The 19,027-nt window shown below is 44.0% G+C and overlaps 1 protein-coding gene across 2 annotated transcripts in view; it reads left to right on the top strand.

Moving 5' to 3' along the window:
* LOC134356622 (ETS domain-containing protein Elk-1-like) overlaps positions 1 to 19,027 on the top strand; it is a 177,362-nt gene that overhangs the window by 149,052 nt on the left and 9,283 nt on the right. Inside the window, exons 4-5 of one of the 2 annotated variants that reach the window (XM_063067566.1) lie at positions 389 to 517; positions 10,170 to 10,271. In XM_063067566.1, the coding sequence (XP_062923636.1) occupies positions 389 to 517; positions 10,170 to 10,271 (231 nt within the window). The remainder of the gene's footprint in view (positions 1 to 388; positions 518 to 10,169; positions 10,272 to 19,027) is intronic. The other variant, XM_063067567.1, reaches the window with a different exon arrangement.

Below are 19,027 nucleotides of genomic sequence, written 5' to 3' on the forward strand. Positions count from 1 at the left end.
CAGAGACATAAATTCAAACTCATCAAAGCCACAGGAAATTAAGTAGTTCTGGAATTTAATCAAAAAGATATAGTTCCAGTGATCATACAGTAACCATGAAGCTATAATTTTCCTATAAAATACTGAACGGTTCACTAATGCCTTTCAGAGGACATCCGATACTTCTAGCTAATCGATTTTCAACTCAAGGCCCACTATCATGGCTGCTCTTTAATTCTTTATCTGCCTGCTAAATTCAGGTAATGGGTGATAAATCGTCTTTCCCAAATAATCCTCCTTCACTTTGAGTGGTCAATGGGCACTACACTTTTCAAGAAGGAGCCTTTAGCTTTGTCTGCTGGATAATTCTCTTCACATGACAGAACTCAGAATGCTGTGTATGTTTCAGGAATTGACTGAGTGTAACTACTACCACCATGCTCGATGTGTTGGCCTGGCAAAGGACGTTGATGTTAATTTGTTTAGTGGATTTGGAGAGACAATGATGGGATCTCTCCTCTGCATTAATCTACATCCTGTAAGTTAATAAATAGAAAGGAGAGACTGCTTCCACCTGGAGTAAAGTTGATAACCAGAGAATCCATATTTTAAGTTCATTGCCTAAAGAACAGTGAAAGGATGGGTTACTGTGATGTGGTGAAGATTGCAGCCATGGTATCTTTCTGGGCAGACTCGAGAGCTGGAATGGTTTGATCTTCTTTCTACTCCAAATATTTCCTATCAAAATTAAGATGGGAAAGTCAGGAGAAATTTTACACCTGATTTTGAAATAATGTACCAAATTTTTGTGCTGGTTGAAGATTTTTGCCCTGTTTGGAGCATCTGCTATTCTTCAGGTTTGACTTTCTACTTCAGGGGTGCTGTGGGTTTAAGAAACTTGAGGTATGAATCTGCTGCAGTGGAATAAAATGTCAAAAAAAAACAAGGTGAAGCCATAGGAATAGAAGAAAGACATTCGCACCATGGAATCTGCTCTGTCATTTGATCATGACTAATTTATTTTCCTCCTCAACCCAATTCTCACCTTAACCTTTGACACCCTTATTAATCAAGACCCTGTCCATTTCCACCAATGACTTGGCCTCTACAGCTGTCTGTGGCAATGATTTCCACAGATTCAACACACTGTGGTGAAAGAAGTCCCTCCTCATCTCTGTTCTACAGGGACGTCCTTTTATTCTGAGGCTGTGCACTCTGATCCTAGACTCTACCACTATTTGAAATATTCCCTCAATGTCCCCCACCTTTAGGCATTTGCCATCTATAATTGAATATAAAGTTTTACAGGGCCCCAGAAGAACAGGACAAGAGGAACAGGACTCATTCAATAGTTCAAGATGTCATGGACAAGGTGACATGAACAGCTGCCAGTTGTGAACAACAATTCTTTCAAAATGTAGATTAAAAAACGATGCAGCCAGAGACCTTTAATAAGCAGTGGACTGTAGTTATTACTTTGGCCACAAGGTGGAGGTAAAGCCACACACACAAAATGCTGGAGGAACCCAGCAGGCCAGGCAGCATCGATGGAAAAGAGTACAGTCAACGTTTTGGGCCAAGCAGGACTGGAGGAAAAATGCTGAGGAGTAGATTTAAAAGGTGGGGGAGAGGAGAGAGAAAAACACAAGGTGATAAGTGAAACCTGAAGGGGAGGGATGAAGTAAAGAGCTGGGAAGTGGACTGCAGAAGGGGGAGTCTGATAGAAGAGGACAGAGGGCTATACAAGAAATAAAAGGGGGGCAATGGGTGGGCAATGAGAAAAAGTGCGAGAGAGTGAAGTGGATGGAGAATGGTGAAGGGGGGCATTACTGGAAGTTCGAGAAATTGATATTCATGCCATCAGAATCAGGTTTGTTGTCACTGGCATGTGACGTACAATTTGTTAACTTAGCAGCAGCAGTTCAATGCAATACATAATAATAAAAAATAAAATTGATCAATAAACAAGTAAATCAATTATGTATATTGAATAGATTTAAAAAATGCAAAACAGAAATACTGTATATTTTTTAAAAATTGAGTTAGTGTCCAAAGATTCAATATCTATTTAGGAATCGGATGGCAGAGCTGTTTCTGAATTGCTGATAGTGTACCTCCTACCTGATGGTAACAGTGAGAAAAGGGCATGCCCTGAGTGCTGGAGGTTTTTAATAATGGATGCTCCCTTTCTGAGACACCGCTTCCTAAAGATGTCCTGGGTACATAATTGTATAAGGGCTAAGAGAGTTGTAAAAGAGCGCCTAAAGGCTTTGTGTGTCAATGCAAGGAGCATTCGTAATAAGGTGGATGAATTGAAAGTGCAGATTGTTATTAATGATTATGATATAGTTGGGATCACAGAGACATGGCTCCAGGGTGACCAAGGATGGGAGCTCAACGTTCAGGGCTATTCAATATTCAGGAGGGATAGACATGAAGGAAGGGGAGGTGGGGTGGCGTTGCTGGTTAAAGATGAGATTAACGCAATAGAAGGGAAGGACATAAGCCAGGAAGATGTGGAATTGATATGGGTAGAGCTGCGTAACACTAAGGGGCAGAAGACGCTGGTGGGAGTTGTGTACAGGCCACCTAACAGTAGTAGTGAGGTCGGAGATGGTATTAAACAGGAAATTAGAAATGTGTGCAATAAAGGAACAGCAGTTATAATGGGTGACTTCAATCTACATGTAGATTGAGTGAACCAAATTGGTAAAGGTGCTGAGGAAGAGGATTTCTTGGAAATGTATGCGGGATGGTTTTTTTGAACCAACATGTCGAGGAACCAACTAGAGAGCAGGCTATTCTAGACTGGGTTTTGAGCAATGAGGAAGGGTTAATTAGCAATCTTGTCGTGAGAGGCCCCTTGGGTAAGAGTGACCATAATATGGTGGAATTCTTCATTAAGATGGAGAGTGATATAGTTAATTCAGAAACAAAGGTTCTGAACTTAAAGAGGGGTAACTTTGAAGGTATGAGACATGAATTAGCTAAGATAGACTGGCAAATAACACTTAAAGGATTGACGGTGGATATGCAATGGCAAGCATTTAAGGATTGCATGGATGAACTACAACAATTGTTCATCCCAGTTTGGCAAAAGAATAAATCAAGGAAGGTAGTGCACCCGTGGCTGACAAGAGAAATTAGGGATAGTATCAATTCCAAAGAAGAAGCATACAAATTAGCCAGAAAAAGTGGCTCACCTGAGGACTGGGAGAAATTCAGAGTTCAGCAGAGGAGGACAAAGGGCTTAATTAGGAAGGGGAAAAAAGATTATGAGAGAAAACTGGCAGGGAACATAAAAACTGACTGTAAAAGCTTTTATAGATATGTAAAAAGGAAAAGACTGGTAAAGACAAATGTAGGTCGTCTACAGACAGAAACAGGTGAATTGATTATGGGGAGCAAGGACATGGCAGACCAATTGAATAATTACTTTGGTTCTGTCTTCACTAAGGAGGACATAAATAATCTTCCAGAAATAGTAGGGGACAGAGGGTCCAGTGAGATGGAGGAACTGAGCGAAATACATGTTAGTAGGGAAGTGGTGTTAGGTAAATTGAAGGGATTAAAGGCAGATAAATCCCCAGGGCCAGATGGTCTGCATCCCAGAGTGCTTAAGGAAGTAGCCCAAGAAATAGTGGATGCATTAGTGATAATTTTTCAAAACTCGTTAGATTCTGGACTAGTTCCTGAGGATTGGAGGGTGGCTAATGTAACTCCACTTTTTAAAAAAGGAGGGAGAGGGAAACCGGGGAATTATAGACCGGTTAGCCTAACGTCGGTGGTAGGGAAACTGCTGGAGTCAGTTATCAAGGATGTGATAACAGCACATTTGGAAAGCGGTGAAATCATCGGACAAAGTCAGCATGGATTTGTGAAAGGAAAATCATGTCTGACGAATCTCATAGAATTTTTTGAGGATGTAACTAGTAGAGTGGATAGGGGAGAACCAGTGGATGTGGTATATTTGGATTTTCAAAAGGCTTTTGACAAGGTCCCACACAGGAGATTAGTGTGCAAACTTAAAGCACATGGTATTGGGGGTAAGGTATTGGTGTGGGTGGAGAATTGGTTAGCAGACAGGAAGCAAAGAGTGGGAATAAACGGGACCTTTCCAGAATGGCAGGTAGTGACTAGTAGGGTACCGCAAGGCTCAGTGCTGGGACCCCAGTTGTTTACAATATATATTAATGACTTGGATGAGGGAATTAAATGCAGCATCTCCAAGTTTGCGGATGACACGAAGCTGGGCGGCAGTGTTAGCTGTGAGGAGGATGCTAAGAGGATGCAGAGTGACTTGGATAGGTTGGGTGAGTGGGCAAATTCATGGCAGATGCAATTTAATGTGGATAAATGTGAAGTTATCCACTTTGGTGGCAAAAATAGGAAAACAGATTATTATTTGAATGGTGGCCGATTAGGAAAAGGGGAGGTGCAACGAGACCTGGGTGTCATTATACACCAGTCATTGAAAGTGGGCATGCAGGTACAGCAGGTGGTGAAAAAGGCAAATGGTATGCTGGCATTTATAGCGAGAGGATTCGAGTACAGGAGCAGGGAGGTACTACTGCAGTTGTACAAGGCCTTGGTGAGACCACACCTGGAGTATTGTGTGCAGTTTTGGTCCCCTAATCTGAGGAAAGACATCCTTGCCATAGAGGGAGTACAAAGAACGTTCACCAGATTGATTCCTGGGATGGCGGGACTTTCATATGAAGAAAGACTGGATGAACTGGGCTTGTACTCGTTGGAATTTAGAAGATTGAGGGGGGATCTGATTGAAACGTATAAAATCCTAAAGGGATTGGACAGGCTAGATGCAGGAAGATTGTTCCCGATGTTGGGGAAGTCCAGAACTAGGGGTCACAGTTTGAGGATAAAGGGGAAGCCTTTTAGGACCGAGATTAGGAAAAACTTCTTCACACAGAGAGTGGTGAATCTGTGGAATTCTCTGCCACAGGAAACAGTTGAGGCCAGTTCATTGGCTATATTTAGGAGGGAGTTAGACGTGGCCCTTGTGGCTAAAGGGATCAGGGGGTATGGAGGGAAGGCTGGTGCAGGGTTCTGAGTTGGATGATCAGCTATGATCATAATAAATGGCGGTGTAGGCTCGAAGGGCCGAATGGCCTACTCCTGCACCTATTTTCTATGTTTCTATGTTTCTATGTACTTTGTAGGCTGGTGCCCAATATGGAGCTGACTAGATTTACAACCTTCTGCAGCTTCTTTCGGTCCTGTGCAGTAGCCCCCCAATACCAGACAGTGATGCAGCCTGTCAGAATGCTCTCCATGGTACAACTATAGAAGTTTTTGAGTGTATTTGTTGACATACCAAATCTCTTCAAACTCCTAATAAAGTATAGCTGCTGCCTTGCCTTCTTTATAACTGCATTGATATGTTGGGACCAGGTTAGATCCTCAGAGATCTTGACACCAGGAACTTGAAGCTGCACACTCTCTCCACTTCTGATCCTCTGTGTGGAGTCAGCCAGGTTGCAGGTCACCCAGACGGAATATAAAGTCATGTTCCTCCAAACTGAGTTGGCCTCATCATGACAGTGGAGGAGGCTATGCATAGACATATGGGAATGGGAATGGGAAGTAGAATTAAGTGGAATCCCACTTTTTCTGGCAGATGGAGTGTAGGTGCTCAGCGAAGTGGTTTCGCAGTCTACGTCGGGTCTCACCAATATAGAGGAGGCCACAGTAGGAGCACCGGACGCAGTATATCACCCCAACAGACTCACAGGTGAAGTGTTGCCTCACCTGGAAGGACTGTTTAGGGCCCTGAATGGTAGTGAGGGAGGAGGTGTAGGGGCAGGTGTAGCACTTGTTCTGTTTGCAAGGATAAGTGCCAGGAGGGAGATCAGTGGGGAGGGACAAATGGACAAGGGAGTCGTGTAGGGAGTGATCCCTGTGGAAAACGGAAAGTGGGCTGGAAAGAAGGATGTGCTTGGTAGTGGGATCCCGTTGGAGATGGCAGAAGTTCTGGAGAATTATGTGCTGGAGACAGAGGCAGGTGGGGTAGTAGGTGAGGACAAAAGGAACCCTATCCTTGCTAGAGTGGCGGGAGGATGGGGTGAGAGTAGATATGCATGAGACGGGAGAGGTGTGGTTGAGAGCAGTGTTGATGGTGGAGGAAGGGAAGCCCCTTCTTTGAAGGAGAAGAACATCTCCTTCGTTCTAGAATTAAAAGCCTCATCCTGAGAGCAGATGTGGCGAAGACGGAGGAATTGAGAAAAGGGGCTGGCGTTTTTACAAGTCACGGGGTGGGCAAAGGTATTGTCCAGATAGCTGTGAAAGTCTGTGGGTTTGTAATAGACATCAGTAGATAAGCTATCACCAGAGATAGAGACAGTTAGATTGAGAAAGGGGAGGGAGGTGTTGGGAATGGGCCAGGTAAGTTTGAGTTCGGGGTGGAAACTAGAGACAAGGTGGATGAAGTTGACAAATTCCACATGGGTGCAGGAAGCAGCACCAATGCAGATGTCGATATAATGTAGGAAAAGTATGGGACAGCTACCAGTGTAGGTTTGGAACATAGACTGTTCCATGTAGCAGACAAACAGGCAGGCATAGCTGGGACCCATGTGGGTGCCCATGGCTACAGCTTTTGTTTGAAGGAAGTGGGAGAGGAGCCAGAGGAGAAATTATTAAGAGTGAGAACGGAGGAAAGTGGTAGTGGAGGGGAAATGGTTGGGTCTGGTGTCCAGAAAGAAATGGAGAGCTTTGAGGCCTTCCTGGTGGGGGATGGAGGTATACAGGCTGGACATCCATAGTGAAAATAAGATAATGGGAGCCAGGGAACCTGAAATCATTGAAAAGATCCAGACTGTGTGAAGTGTCACAGATGTAGGTAGGAAGGGACTGAACTGGGGGGGGGGGGGGGAGATAAAACAGAGTTCAGGTAAAGAGATATGAGTTCAGAACAAGCAGAAACAATGGGTTTACCTGGACAGGTAGGTTTGTGGATCTTGGGTAGGAGGTGGAAATGGGAGGTGTGGGGTGTGGTAACTATGAGGTTGGTGGTAGTGGATGGGAGATTCCCAGAGTTAATAAGGTTGATGATGATGTGGGAGACCATGGCCTGGTGCTCCTTAGTGGAGTCCTATTTGAGGGGTAAGTAAGAGGAGGCATCTGAGAGTTGTTGCTGGGCCTCAGCAAGGTAAAGGTCAGTACGCCAGACTACTACAGCAAACCACCCTGCCCCCCATCTGCAGGTTTGATGGTGAGGTTAGAATTAGTGCGGAGGGAGTGGAGAGCATTTAGAGATCATCAGGAGGTCACTAAAAATTATTATATTTTGCCACTAGTTGAGTAGTAGCTTCCCATCATTAATGCTGGAAATTTCTGAGTGTGTGAATCAATAAAAGTGGATTTCCTGCTGATGGAGAAGGGAGTGTTCCCAAGGCGGTATCTGTGGTCATGCAGAGTGCATGAGCTGGCTGGTTGGGAGGTGTAAATTTTGAAAGGATGTGGCAAAGACTTTCTCCCCAGCTGCAGTTAAGATATCGTTTTAGGATAGAGGACACCTCAAACCTGAGCCGGGAGTGTTTGATGAATATATAGGTTCCTGGTTTTGGTTTTGTTTGTTATTATTGTCACATGTACCACAATTCAGTGGAAAGCTTGGCTTGTATACTGTTCATGCAGATCAAATCATTACACAATACATTGACCTAGAGTAAGGAAAAACAATAAAATGTACAAGTTACTGAAAAAGTACAGTTCAGGTAAACGATAGGTCAAGTGTCCATTTTTTTTCATACAAAAGTCTGATAAACTCTAAACATTTGGAATTTCTAATACAAAACATCATCTGGTTTCCCTTTCTCCACCCTGATCATTACAAAGAACTCTGATTCCCTTCATGATTTCCCTTCATAAAACTATTTTGGCTCTATCTATCTGTACAATAGTTTTCTAAATATGTTAAAGCAACTTCCTTAATATACAGGTGTCCCCCGCTTTTCGAACGTTCGTTTAACGAAACCTCACTGTTACGAAAGACCTACATTAGTACCTTGTTTTCGCTTTCAGAAGGTGTTTTCACAGTTACGAAGAAAGATAGCACGCAATTAAAAATCAGTGCGCGAAAAAATCAGCGTGCGATAAACGGCAGCGCGCGCTCCAAGCAGCCACTCTGTCCTGGATTCAGAACGGCATTGCTTAAACACGTTGCATTGAGCAGCCGTTAGCAAGGTGAGTTCTAAGGTGTCGGAAAAGCCTGAAAAAGCTCGTAAGGGTGTTACACTCAGTGTAAAACTAGACATAATTAAGCGTTTCGATCGTGGTGAACGAAGCAAGGACAAAATGGGTTTGGCTTGTGGAAGTTGACAAAGATGATGTTGAAGAGGTTTTGGCATCCCATGACCAAGAACTGATAGATGAAGAGCTGATGCAATTGGAAGAGGAAAGGATAACAATCGAAACCGAATGCAGTAGCGAACTGTACGTGAAGCAACTGCATGAGATTTTCGCTGCAATGATAAAGTACGACTTTAATTTTGAAAGGGTACGTAGGTTTAGGGGATATTTTCAGGATGTTTTGAGTCCTTACGAAGAACTGTGTGATAGAAAAATGCGCAAGGCTCAGCAGTCAAGCAAGCCTTCCACATCAGCCACAGCAGACAACGAATCTCGACCTTCGACATCGAGGCAGGCAGTCATAGGAGAAGATTGACGATGAGATGACACCCCCGTGTCCCACGACCCCAACACCCGGGCCCCGGACAGATACTGTACAGATCGCGGAGAATGCAGCAGTAGCCAGGAGGCACACAGCACATCTTTAAGAAAAAAGCCGAAATAAACATGCTAATTAATTAGGTGCCGCCTAGCATGTAATTGCCGGTCCAGATCAGTGCCGATGCAATCGGCAATCGCCTCTGATCTGCGCCGACATTTACGTGCCAGGCAGCACCTAATTAATTAGCATGTCTATTTCGGCTTTTTTCTTAAATATGTGCTGTGTGCCTCCCGGCTACCCCTGCGTGCTTCGCGGCAATGTATCAGTCGGTGGCCTGGAGGGTGGGGGCCACTGCACCACCCAACCTGCGACGACTCAGTCTAACACACCATCATCTGTGTGTTCGATGTCTTCCCAATTCCCGTAAGTGATACTACACTGTACATACATTATTTCTACTTTATATAGGCTGTGTATTTTTACGTGTTATTTGGTAGATTTGGCAGCTTTTTAGCTTAAAGGTTACTGGAGAGCGCATTTATGCCAACAGCGCTTGCGTGAGATTTTCGCTACGGAGATCTGTGCAGGCAATCGTCGTAGAGAAGTATTTCTACTTTATATAGGCTGTGTGTTTATCATATCATTCCTGCTTTTACTATATGTTACTGTTATTTTAGGTTTTATGTGTTATTTGGTATAATTTGGTAGGTTATTTTTGGGTCTGCGAACACGCACAAAATTTTCCCATATAAATAAATGGTAATTGCTTCTTCGCTTTACGACATTTCGGCTTACGAACCGTTTCATAGGAACGCTCTACCTTCGGATGGCCGGGGAAACCTGTAGTTCCTAGTGACTATGACTCCCAATGCTGTATTAGCAGAAGTTTCCACTCATCCAGTACAGGCCGTCATTCAGCACATCCGATGGGTTAATGGGAATAGAGAAGTCAATTTAGGTGAGGTAGAGGTGGGCAGTGAGATGTGTGTGTGCAGACGTGGCATTGCTGAGGAGCAGTGTGTAGGAGGGGTGGCATGGTTCATCACCCCGTAGGTTCCCTCCCACATTCCGAAGACCTACCCATAGGGTTAGTGAGTTATGGGCATGCTATGATATGATTGTGGGCAGCATGGTGATACTTGCAGGCTGGCCAGCACAATCCTCGTTAACTTGATTTGACATAAAATGATGCATTTCACTGTATGTGACAAATATATCTAATTTTCCTGTCTTCCTAACTCCCTCCTTCCCTCCTTTGTTCCCTGTGATATGTTGCAGGAACAGAAACAGAAAAACATTGCAGATCGTTCTCTGCATAAACCACATGGATTGAATGTTGTCACCTCTTCATGGAAAACAAGATTAATGTTGTCGTCATTGCCTTGCATACAAGCACATGTACACATAAAAGAATGCTCATATTAGTATATTGATATAATAGGTAAAATATAGCAATTGTCCCTTAATATCTTGCTCTCCCCTTTTTCTTTTCCTGCAGACTCCGATAATACTGACACCAAATACTTTGCCATCTGCCATTCATTTCTGGAGTACACTCAGCCCCATCGCTCCAATGAGTCCCGCAAAACTCTCGTTCCAGGTAAGAGTCAATGCTGCCCTTTGCTCACAAGATGTTGGAAAGAACCCTAGCGTAAGATTGGTGGAACTTCATAGAAATGGCACCTACTTACGAGGGGTGATTGATAAGTTTGTGGCCTAAGGTAGAAGAAATCAATTTTAGAAAACCTAGCACATTTATTTTTTAACAAAGTCCCTGCCTACATGTAGACACTTAGTCTAGTGGTCGTGGAGCATACGGATCCCTTCTTTGTAGAAGTGGTCCACAGCAGGGGTGATTGATAAGTTTGTGGCCTAAGGTAGAGGGAGATGAGCTATTAACTTCAAACTTTCTGCATCATCACTGAAAGAGTTGAACTGCACGTGCATGTAATGAGAGCATCTTGGACCTCCAGGTAGTCCACAGCAAGGGTGATTGATAAGTTTGTGGCCTAAGGTAGAAGGAGATGAGTTATACAGCTCTCGTTACATGCACATGCAGTTCAACTCCAAGTGAAAGTGCAGAAAGTTTTGAAGTTAATAACTCATCTCCTTCTGCCATAGGCCACAAACCTATCAATCACCCCTGCTGTGGACCACTTCTGGAGGTCCAAGACGCCGATTTCTACAAAGAAGAGATCCATATGCTCCACGACCACTGGACTAAGTGTGTAAATGTAGGAAACATAAATGTGCTAGGTTTTCTAAAATTGACTCCTTCTACCTGAGGCCACGAACTTATCAATCACCCCTCGTATGTACGTTCAAGGGGTTGACTCCCTTTGGTTGACAGGACAGATACTTGAGAGACCTAGATCCAGAGGGGCTGAGATAGCAGAGGGTAGAAGTTGCTGGATTCTGGTGTTTTATTGTTCCAGAGGTTCCAAAATCGAGAATGGGGCATAAAGTTTGTTGCTTATGGCCATTTTACAAGAACAAAGAACAAGCACAAGGAAAGAAGGACTGAGAATAAAATCTACCTCCAACTGAAAAGATAACATTCCAGTGATAACTATTAACCAGATTCAAGTGTCTTGACACATGGTACAGAAACAACTAAGAAGCTGCTAGTAAAATACGGAAGTAGCTATATTACAATTACTGGAAAATTCACTGAACATGTAAAGGTAATTATATAAAAATACAAGCAAGTATAGGAAAGTTAACCTAAAGAAAAATCATTATTCTAGCAATGTGGATAAGGTAGATACCACAGAGGGTCATAAATTTTGAAGTGAGGAATGTGAGATGTGTCCAAAACTGGGACTTAGAGATTTTTGGATGCCTGAAGAATTTGAGATATTGGAATTAGGTGGGAAGGTTGAGTTGAAGATTAGCTATGATCTTGTGCTAGAACAGGCTCAAAGGACCAAATAGTTTGATCTGGCTTTGGTTTCTTCTTCCTATAAAATAAATTCTTCCCAGATAATATTGAAATATTGTATCAAAGGTTCACACCTTTAGAGGGTAAAATTTGGAAATCCATACCTGGGTTTGATGATATTTTGCACAGGCTTAGGCCTGTCTGCTTCTGCTTGTTGTGTGTTAAGAAATCTGAGTGTGAATCTGGTAAGAGGTCAAAGATCTGCCCCTGTCCAAGGCATCTGTGGGTCATTGAGTTACAGAGCAATACAAAGTCAAAGTCAAGGTAAAATGTATTATCAAGGTACGTATACATTACCCTATATTACCTTGAGATTCATTTTCTTTCAGACATTTACAGGAAAATGAAGAAATACAATAGAATGTATGAAAAACCACATAAAGCAAACACCAACAAATAACCAATGTGCAGAAGAAGACAAACTGTGCAACTAAAAATAAATAATGCTTAGTTCATGAGCTGTAATACCGAATGGAATCAGACCCTAAGCCCAACTTTCCATTCTGACCAAGGTGCCCATAGATATTATTTTTTAAACCATAAAAGAGAAATAGGGTCTAGTGGAATGGCCATTGTCAGAGTGGGAACTTAGAGTCTTTGACGAGAAGAGGCTAAGGCCAATGAAACAGGTGAGAAGGGTAGGGTTTTCCTTTCGATATTGCTAATTTGGTCTTGGTTGCCTGTGGTACAGTGCAGGCAGGATGTCGGATATAGCAGTGGAATGCACTCCTGTGGGATGTGGGAATTCATGGAACCTGATGGTCTTCCTGATGACTACACCTGCGGGAAGTGCAGCCAACTCCAGCTCCTGAAAGAGCGCATTAAGGAGCTGGAGCTGGATTTGGATGAACTTAGGATCATTCGGGAGGCAGAGCAATTGATAGGCAAGACTTCTGAGCAGGTGGTTATATCCAGAGTGCAGAATTCAGGGAGTAAATGGGTGAACACTAAGAGAGGTAAAGAGAGAAAGAAGTCAGTGCTGGGTCCCCCCCCCCCCCCCCGTGGCCTTTCCCCTCAGCAACAGGTATACCCACTTGGATGTTGCTGAGGGGGATGACCTATCTGGGCAAGGCAGCAGCAGCCAGACCAATAGCACTATGGTCAGCTCTGAGCCTCAGAAGGGTAGAGTGAAGTCAGGCAGAGCAATAGTCATAGGGGGCTCGATAGTCAGGGGGACAGATAGGAGATTCTGCAGCAGCAAAAGAGATGCTAGGATAATGTGTTGCCTCCTGGGTGCAAGGGTCCAGGATGTCTCTGAGTGGTTGCAGAATATTCTCAAAGGGGAGGGTGAGCAGCTGGAGACCGTGGTACATGTTGGTACCAATGACATGGGCAGGAGAGGGGTAGAGGTCCTGCACAGTAAGTTTAGGGATTTAGGAAGGAAGCTGAAGAGCAGGACCTCCAAGCTGGTTCTCTCCAGATTACTCCCAGTGCCACGAGCTAGTGAAGGTCAGAACAGGAAGATAGCGCAGGTGAATGAGTAGCTGAGGAGATGGTGCAGGGGGTGGGGTTTCAAGTTCTTAGATCATTGGAACCTTTTCTGGGAAGGGGTGACCTGTACAAGTGGGACGGGTTGCACCTGAGCTGGAGGGGAACCAATATCCTGGGAGGGGGGTTTGCTAATGCTATTGGGGAGGGTTTAAACTAGATTTACCGTGGGGTGGGAACGGAAGTGAAGAGGCAAAGGATGGGGTGGTTGGTACACAAGTAGAGACAGCTTGTAGGGAGTTTGTGAGGGAGGATGGGCAGGTGATAGAGCAAAGATGCACTCAGCCTGATGGTTTGAGATGTGTCTGTTTCAATACAGGGAGTATCATAAACAAGGCGGATGAACTTAGAGCGTGGATCAATACGTGGATCTATGATGTTATGGCCATTACAGAGACAGGAGTGGCTGCTGACTGTGCTGGGCTTTAGATGTTTTTAAGAGGACAGGGAGGCAGGTAAAAGAGGTGGGGGAGTGACACTGCTGATCAGGGATAGTATCACGGCTGGAGAAAAGGAGGAAGTCATGCAGGGATTGCTTACTGAGTCAGTATGGGTGGAAGTCAGAATCAGGAAGGGGGCAATAACACCACTGGGTGTTTTTTATAGACCCCACCCCCACACACACAATAGTAACAGAGACATCAAGGAACAGATAGGGAGGCAAATTTTGGAATAGTGCAATAATACAGGGTTGTTGTGTTGGGAGATTTTAACTTTCCTGATGTTGACTGGCATCCCCTTGGAGCAAGAGGTTTGGATGGGGTGGAGTTAGATGTGTTCAGGAAAGGTTTTCCTGATGCAATATGTAGCTAAGCCAACTAGAGGAGAAGCTGTACTTGATCTGGTATTGGGAAATGATCCCGGTCAGGTGTCAGATCTCTTGGTGGGAGAGCATTTTGGAGGTAGTGATCACAACTCTATCTCCTTTACTATAGGAGAAGACAATTTGGGAAAACATTTAATTTGGGTAGGGGGAAATGTGATGCTATTAAGCAGGATCCTGGAAACATAAATTGGGAGCAGATGTTCGTGGAATGTTTGCATGGCGTTCTGCATAGGTATGTTCCATTGAGGCAGGGAAAGGATGGGAGGGTTAAGGAACCATGGTGTACAAAGAATTAGAAAATCTAGCTGAATAGAAAAGAAAAGTTTACGAAAGGTTCAAGAAACTAGTTACTGTTAGAGCTCTAGAAAATTACGAGGTTGCCAGGAAGGAGTTCAAGAATGGAATTAGGAGAGCCAGAAGGGGCCATGAGAAGGCCTTGGTGAGCAGGATTAAGGAAAACCCCAAGGCATTCTACAAGTATGTGAAGAGCAAGAGGATAAGCCGTGTGAGAATAGGACCAATCAGGTGCGATTGCGATCGTGGAAATGTGTGCATGGAGTCGGAGGAGGTAGTGGAGGTACTTAATGAATACTTTGCTTCAGGATTCACCAGGGAAAAAGACCTTGGCAATTGTGGGGATGATTTACAGAGGACTCAATCGATTGAGCGTATAGACTTGAAGAAAAAGGATGTGCTGGAGCTTTTGAAAAGTATTAAGTTAGATAACTCATTAGTTCTGGACAAGATATAACCCAGGCTACTGTGAGAAGATTGCTGAGCCTCTGGTGATTAATCTTTGCATCATCAATGGGGACTGGAGAAGTACCGGAGGATTGAAGCATTGCAAATGTTGTTCCCTTGTTCAGGAAAGGGAGTAGAGATAACCCAGGAAATTATAGACCAATGAGTCTTACTTAAGTGGTGGGCAAGTTGTTGGAGAAGATCCTGAGAGGCAGGATTTATGAGCATTTGGAGAGACATAATCTGATAGTCAGCATGGCTTTGTCAAGGGCAGGTCGTGCCTTACGAGATTGATTGAATTCTTTTGAGGATGTAACAACGCACATTGATGAAGGTAGAGCAGTGGATGTAATGCATATGGATTTCATAAAGCATTTGATAAGGTTCCCCATGTGAGGCTCATTCAGAAAGTATGGAGGCATAGGATCCATGGAAACCTTGCTTTGTGGATCCAGAATTGGCTTGTCCTCAGAAGGCAAAGGATGGTTATAGATGGTTCGTGGTCTGCATGGTGGTTGGTGACCAGTGGTGTTCTGCAGGGATCTGTTCTAGGACCACTCCTCTTTGTGGTTTTTATAATTGACCTGGATAAGGAAGTGGAGGGATGGGTTAGTAAATTTGGTGATGACACAAAGGTTGGGGGTGTTGTGGATAGTCTGGAGGGTTGTCAGAAGTTACAGTGGGACGTCGATTGGATGCAGAACTGGGCTGAGAAGTGGCAGATGGACTTCAGCCCGGGTAAGTGTGAAACGGTTTATTTTGGTAGGTCATATTTGAAGACAGAATGTAATATTAATGGTAAGACTCCTGGAAATGTGAAGGATCAGAGAGATCTTGGGGTCTGTGTACATAGGACACTCAAGGCTGCTGTGCAGGTTGACAGTGTTGTTAAGAAAGGTATGGTGTGTTGGCCTTCATCAACCATGGGATTGAGTTCAAGTGTCGTGAGGTAACGTTACAGCTATATAGGACCTAAGTTAGACCCCACTTGGAGTACTGTGTTCAGTTCTGGTCACCTCATTCCAGGAAGGATGTGGATACTAGAGAGAGAGAGTGCAATCGCCTCTGATCTGGCCCGACATTTACATGCCGGGTGGCACCTAATTAATTAGCTTGTTTATTTCGGCTTTTTTTCTTAAAGATGTGTGGGCCACTGCTGCACCCCTGCATGCTTCGCAGCAATGTATTGGTCCGCGGCCCGGAGGTTGGGGACCACTGATCTAATGCATCCCCCCCCCCACCCCGCTCCACTGCTCTCCTTTGATCAATTTGTTTTGTCACTTCCTTGAAGAATTCAATCATGCTCATGAGGCACGACTAGCCTCTCATAAAGGTTATCTTTAATCAGGCTGTGCTTCTGCAAATGCAAGTCAATCCCGTCTCTAAGAATTTTCTCCAATAGTTTGCCCACCATTGATTTAAGAATCACTGGTCTATAATTCCCAGAGTTATCCATATTAATTTCCTTGAATAATGGAATAACATCTTCCACCCTCCATTCTTCTGGTACTACTGTGGCCAGTGAGGACTCAAAAGATCATCAACAGAGATCTGGCAATCCCATAGTAACCTGCGTTATATCCCATTTGACTCATATCCACCTACATTTATCCAACTGTACTTATTTACCTACCACCACCAGGAGGCTCGTTGCATATGCACACCACCCTCTGCATGAAGAAGTTGCTTCTCAGGTCCCCTTGAAAGCTTTCCCGTCTCTCTCTAAACCCATGGGCTCTAGTTTTTTGTTCCCTTTCCATGAGAAAAAAGACTGTGTGCATTAAGCTTATCTGTGGCATTCATGATTTTATACTTATCTGTAAGGTCACCCTTCAATCTCCTACATTCCAAGGATTAAAGTCCTAACCCACTCAACCTCTCTCTCTTCATCAGGCTCTCAAGTCCTGGCAACGTTATTGTAAATCAAGAGCAGGCGTGCATTGTAGACGAAAGCTCCTGTAGAAAGTGTCTGTAGCTTTAAGAATGCTCATTATGTAACGTTTCAAAGGTACATTTAATGTCGGAGAAATGTATACAGTATACATCCTGAAATTCCTTTTCTTTGCAACCATCCACAAAACAGAGGAACGCCCCAAAGAATAAATGACAGTTAAATGTTAGAACCCCAAAGCTTCCCCCAGCTCCCCCTCCCACATGTAAGCAGCGGCAAAGCAATGATCCCCCCTCCCCCACCAGCAAAAAAAAGCATCGGTGCCCCCCACCGAGCACTCAAGCATGCAGCAAAGCATCAATAAAGACACAGACTTGCAGTACCCCAAAGACTACTTGTTCACCCAGTAATTCGACATACCGCGGCCTCTCTTTCTCCCTAATAAGGGAAAAAGGGGTATCTCCATGTCATAGCAAGAGGGGAAACATAACAAACAACTCGCTTATTTACGATGTTACAAGTCTGTTACGTCGTTTCTTTCCGAGCTCTGTGCCCAAAGAACTCGGGTCTCTGGGCACACAGCCAGCAGCCAGCTTGCTGCTTTCAATCTTCTGTCTCCCATGACACACCAATTTCCTGCAGAGGCACCGACCTTGAGACCGCCTGCCTCCAGAGCCACGAAGTCCCAGAACCTGAAGGCACGCTAGTCTTCTAGGCCGCGTCCTTGGTATATCGAATAGCAACCAGTTGTAAGACACCAAGAGCGGGTCCCATTCCCACTATGTATAACTCCAGGTCAGGATCTTCAAAAGAACCCTGAAAGGGAAGAATAGAGATATTAAAGATAAAAACAGAGCTGTTTCCGAAGATGCAAGGGAAGGAGTCGCCGTTAGGCGCCATCAAGCTCCACCCATTGTATAATGTTACATACAATGTCACAAAGTGGATTCTCAACTGTCCATGACCAAGCCTGTAACTGTTTCACTGCAAATGCTTTATACTCAGCAACCTCTTTATTGGATACACCTGTACACCTATTCATTAATACAAATATGTAATAGGCCAATTATGTGGTAGCAACTCAATGCATAGAAGTACACAGACGTGGTCAAGAGGTTCAGTTCTTGTTCAGACTAAACATTCAGAATGGTGAAGAGATGTGATCTAACTGACTTTGACCTTGATATCAGTTTGGGGTGGTTTGAGTATCAAGAGTCTCTAGAATTTACAGAGACTGGTGCAACAAAAAGTAGCTATCCAGAAAGCGTCAGTTCTGTGGGCGAAAATGCCTTGTTAGTGAGAGGGGCCAGAGGAGAAAGGTCAGACTGGTTCAAGCTGACAAGAAGGCAACAGTAACTCAAATAACCACATGTTACGTGCAGAAAAGCATCTCTGAATGCACAGGTCAAACCTTGAAGTGGATGGACTACAGCAGCAGAAGACCATGAAGAAACATTTAGTTGCCACTTTATTAGCTACAGTATGTACATAATAAAGTGGCTACTGAGTCCATGTAGCTTGTTCAGTGCAATGAAGCATTCTTGTTCACGTTCATATTAAGTGATCCAATAGAATGGTGCATCCATTATATTAACCAGTATAAATAAAGGGGTGTTGATGGGTGAATCTCTCTGAACCAGGGTTTGGATCTTCCTGTTCAAGTGTGGTATTGGCAGAGGCCAAAGGTCAAGCTAATGGCTTGCTCCCCTAACTGGTAACAATATGAGATTTGAAAAAAAAAAGTTGACATGTTAAAGCAGACATTAAATATAATAATAGGTGGGAGTTTATAATTTTAAATTGATGGATATGTTTCTTTCTAAGGTGCAGCAAAGTTACAGGCTCACTTTCAAGGACTCTGTGCTCATGATTTCAGTATTATTTGTTAATTTTAAAAAATTTTTTGCACAGTCTGTCTTCTTTTGCACATTGGTTGGTTGTCAGTTTTTGTTTATCTATATTTGCTTCATAAATTCTATTGTATTTCTTTTCCAATAGATGCCTGCAAGAAAACAAATCTCAAGGTAGTATACCAAGCAGCATCTATAGGAAGAGGTGCAGTCGATGTTTCAGGCCAAGACCCTTCGTCAGGACTAACTGAAGGAAGAGTGAGTAAGGGATTTGAAAGCTGGAGGGGGAGGGGGAGATGCAAAATGATAGGAGAAGACAGGAGGGGGAGGGATGGAGCCGAGAGCTGGACAGGTGATAGGCAAAAGGGGATACGAGAGGATCATGGGACAGGAGGTCTGGGAAGAAAGACGGGGGGGGGTGACCCAGAGGATGGGCAAGAGGTATATTCAGAGGGACAGAGGGAGAAAAAGGAGAGTGAGAGAAAGAATGTGTGCATAAAAATGAGTAACAGATGGGGTACGAGGGGGAGGTGGGGCCTTAGCGGAAGTTAGAGAAGTCAATGTTCATGCCATCAGGTTGGAGGCTACCCAGACGGAATATAAGGTGTTGTTCCTCCAA

Source organism: Mobula hypostoma, chromosome 15 (genome assembly GCF_963921235.1).
Source record: "Mobula hypostoma chromosome 15, sMobHyp1.1, whole genome shotgun sequence".
Classification (NCBI taxonomy): domain Eukaryota; kingdom Metazoa; phylum Chordata; class Chondrichthyes; order Myliobatiformes; family Myliobatidae; genus Mobula; species Mobula hypostoma.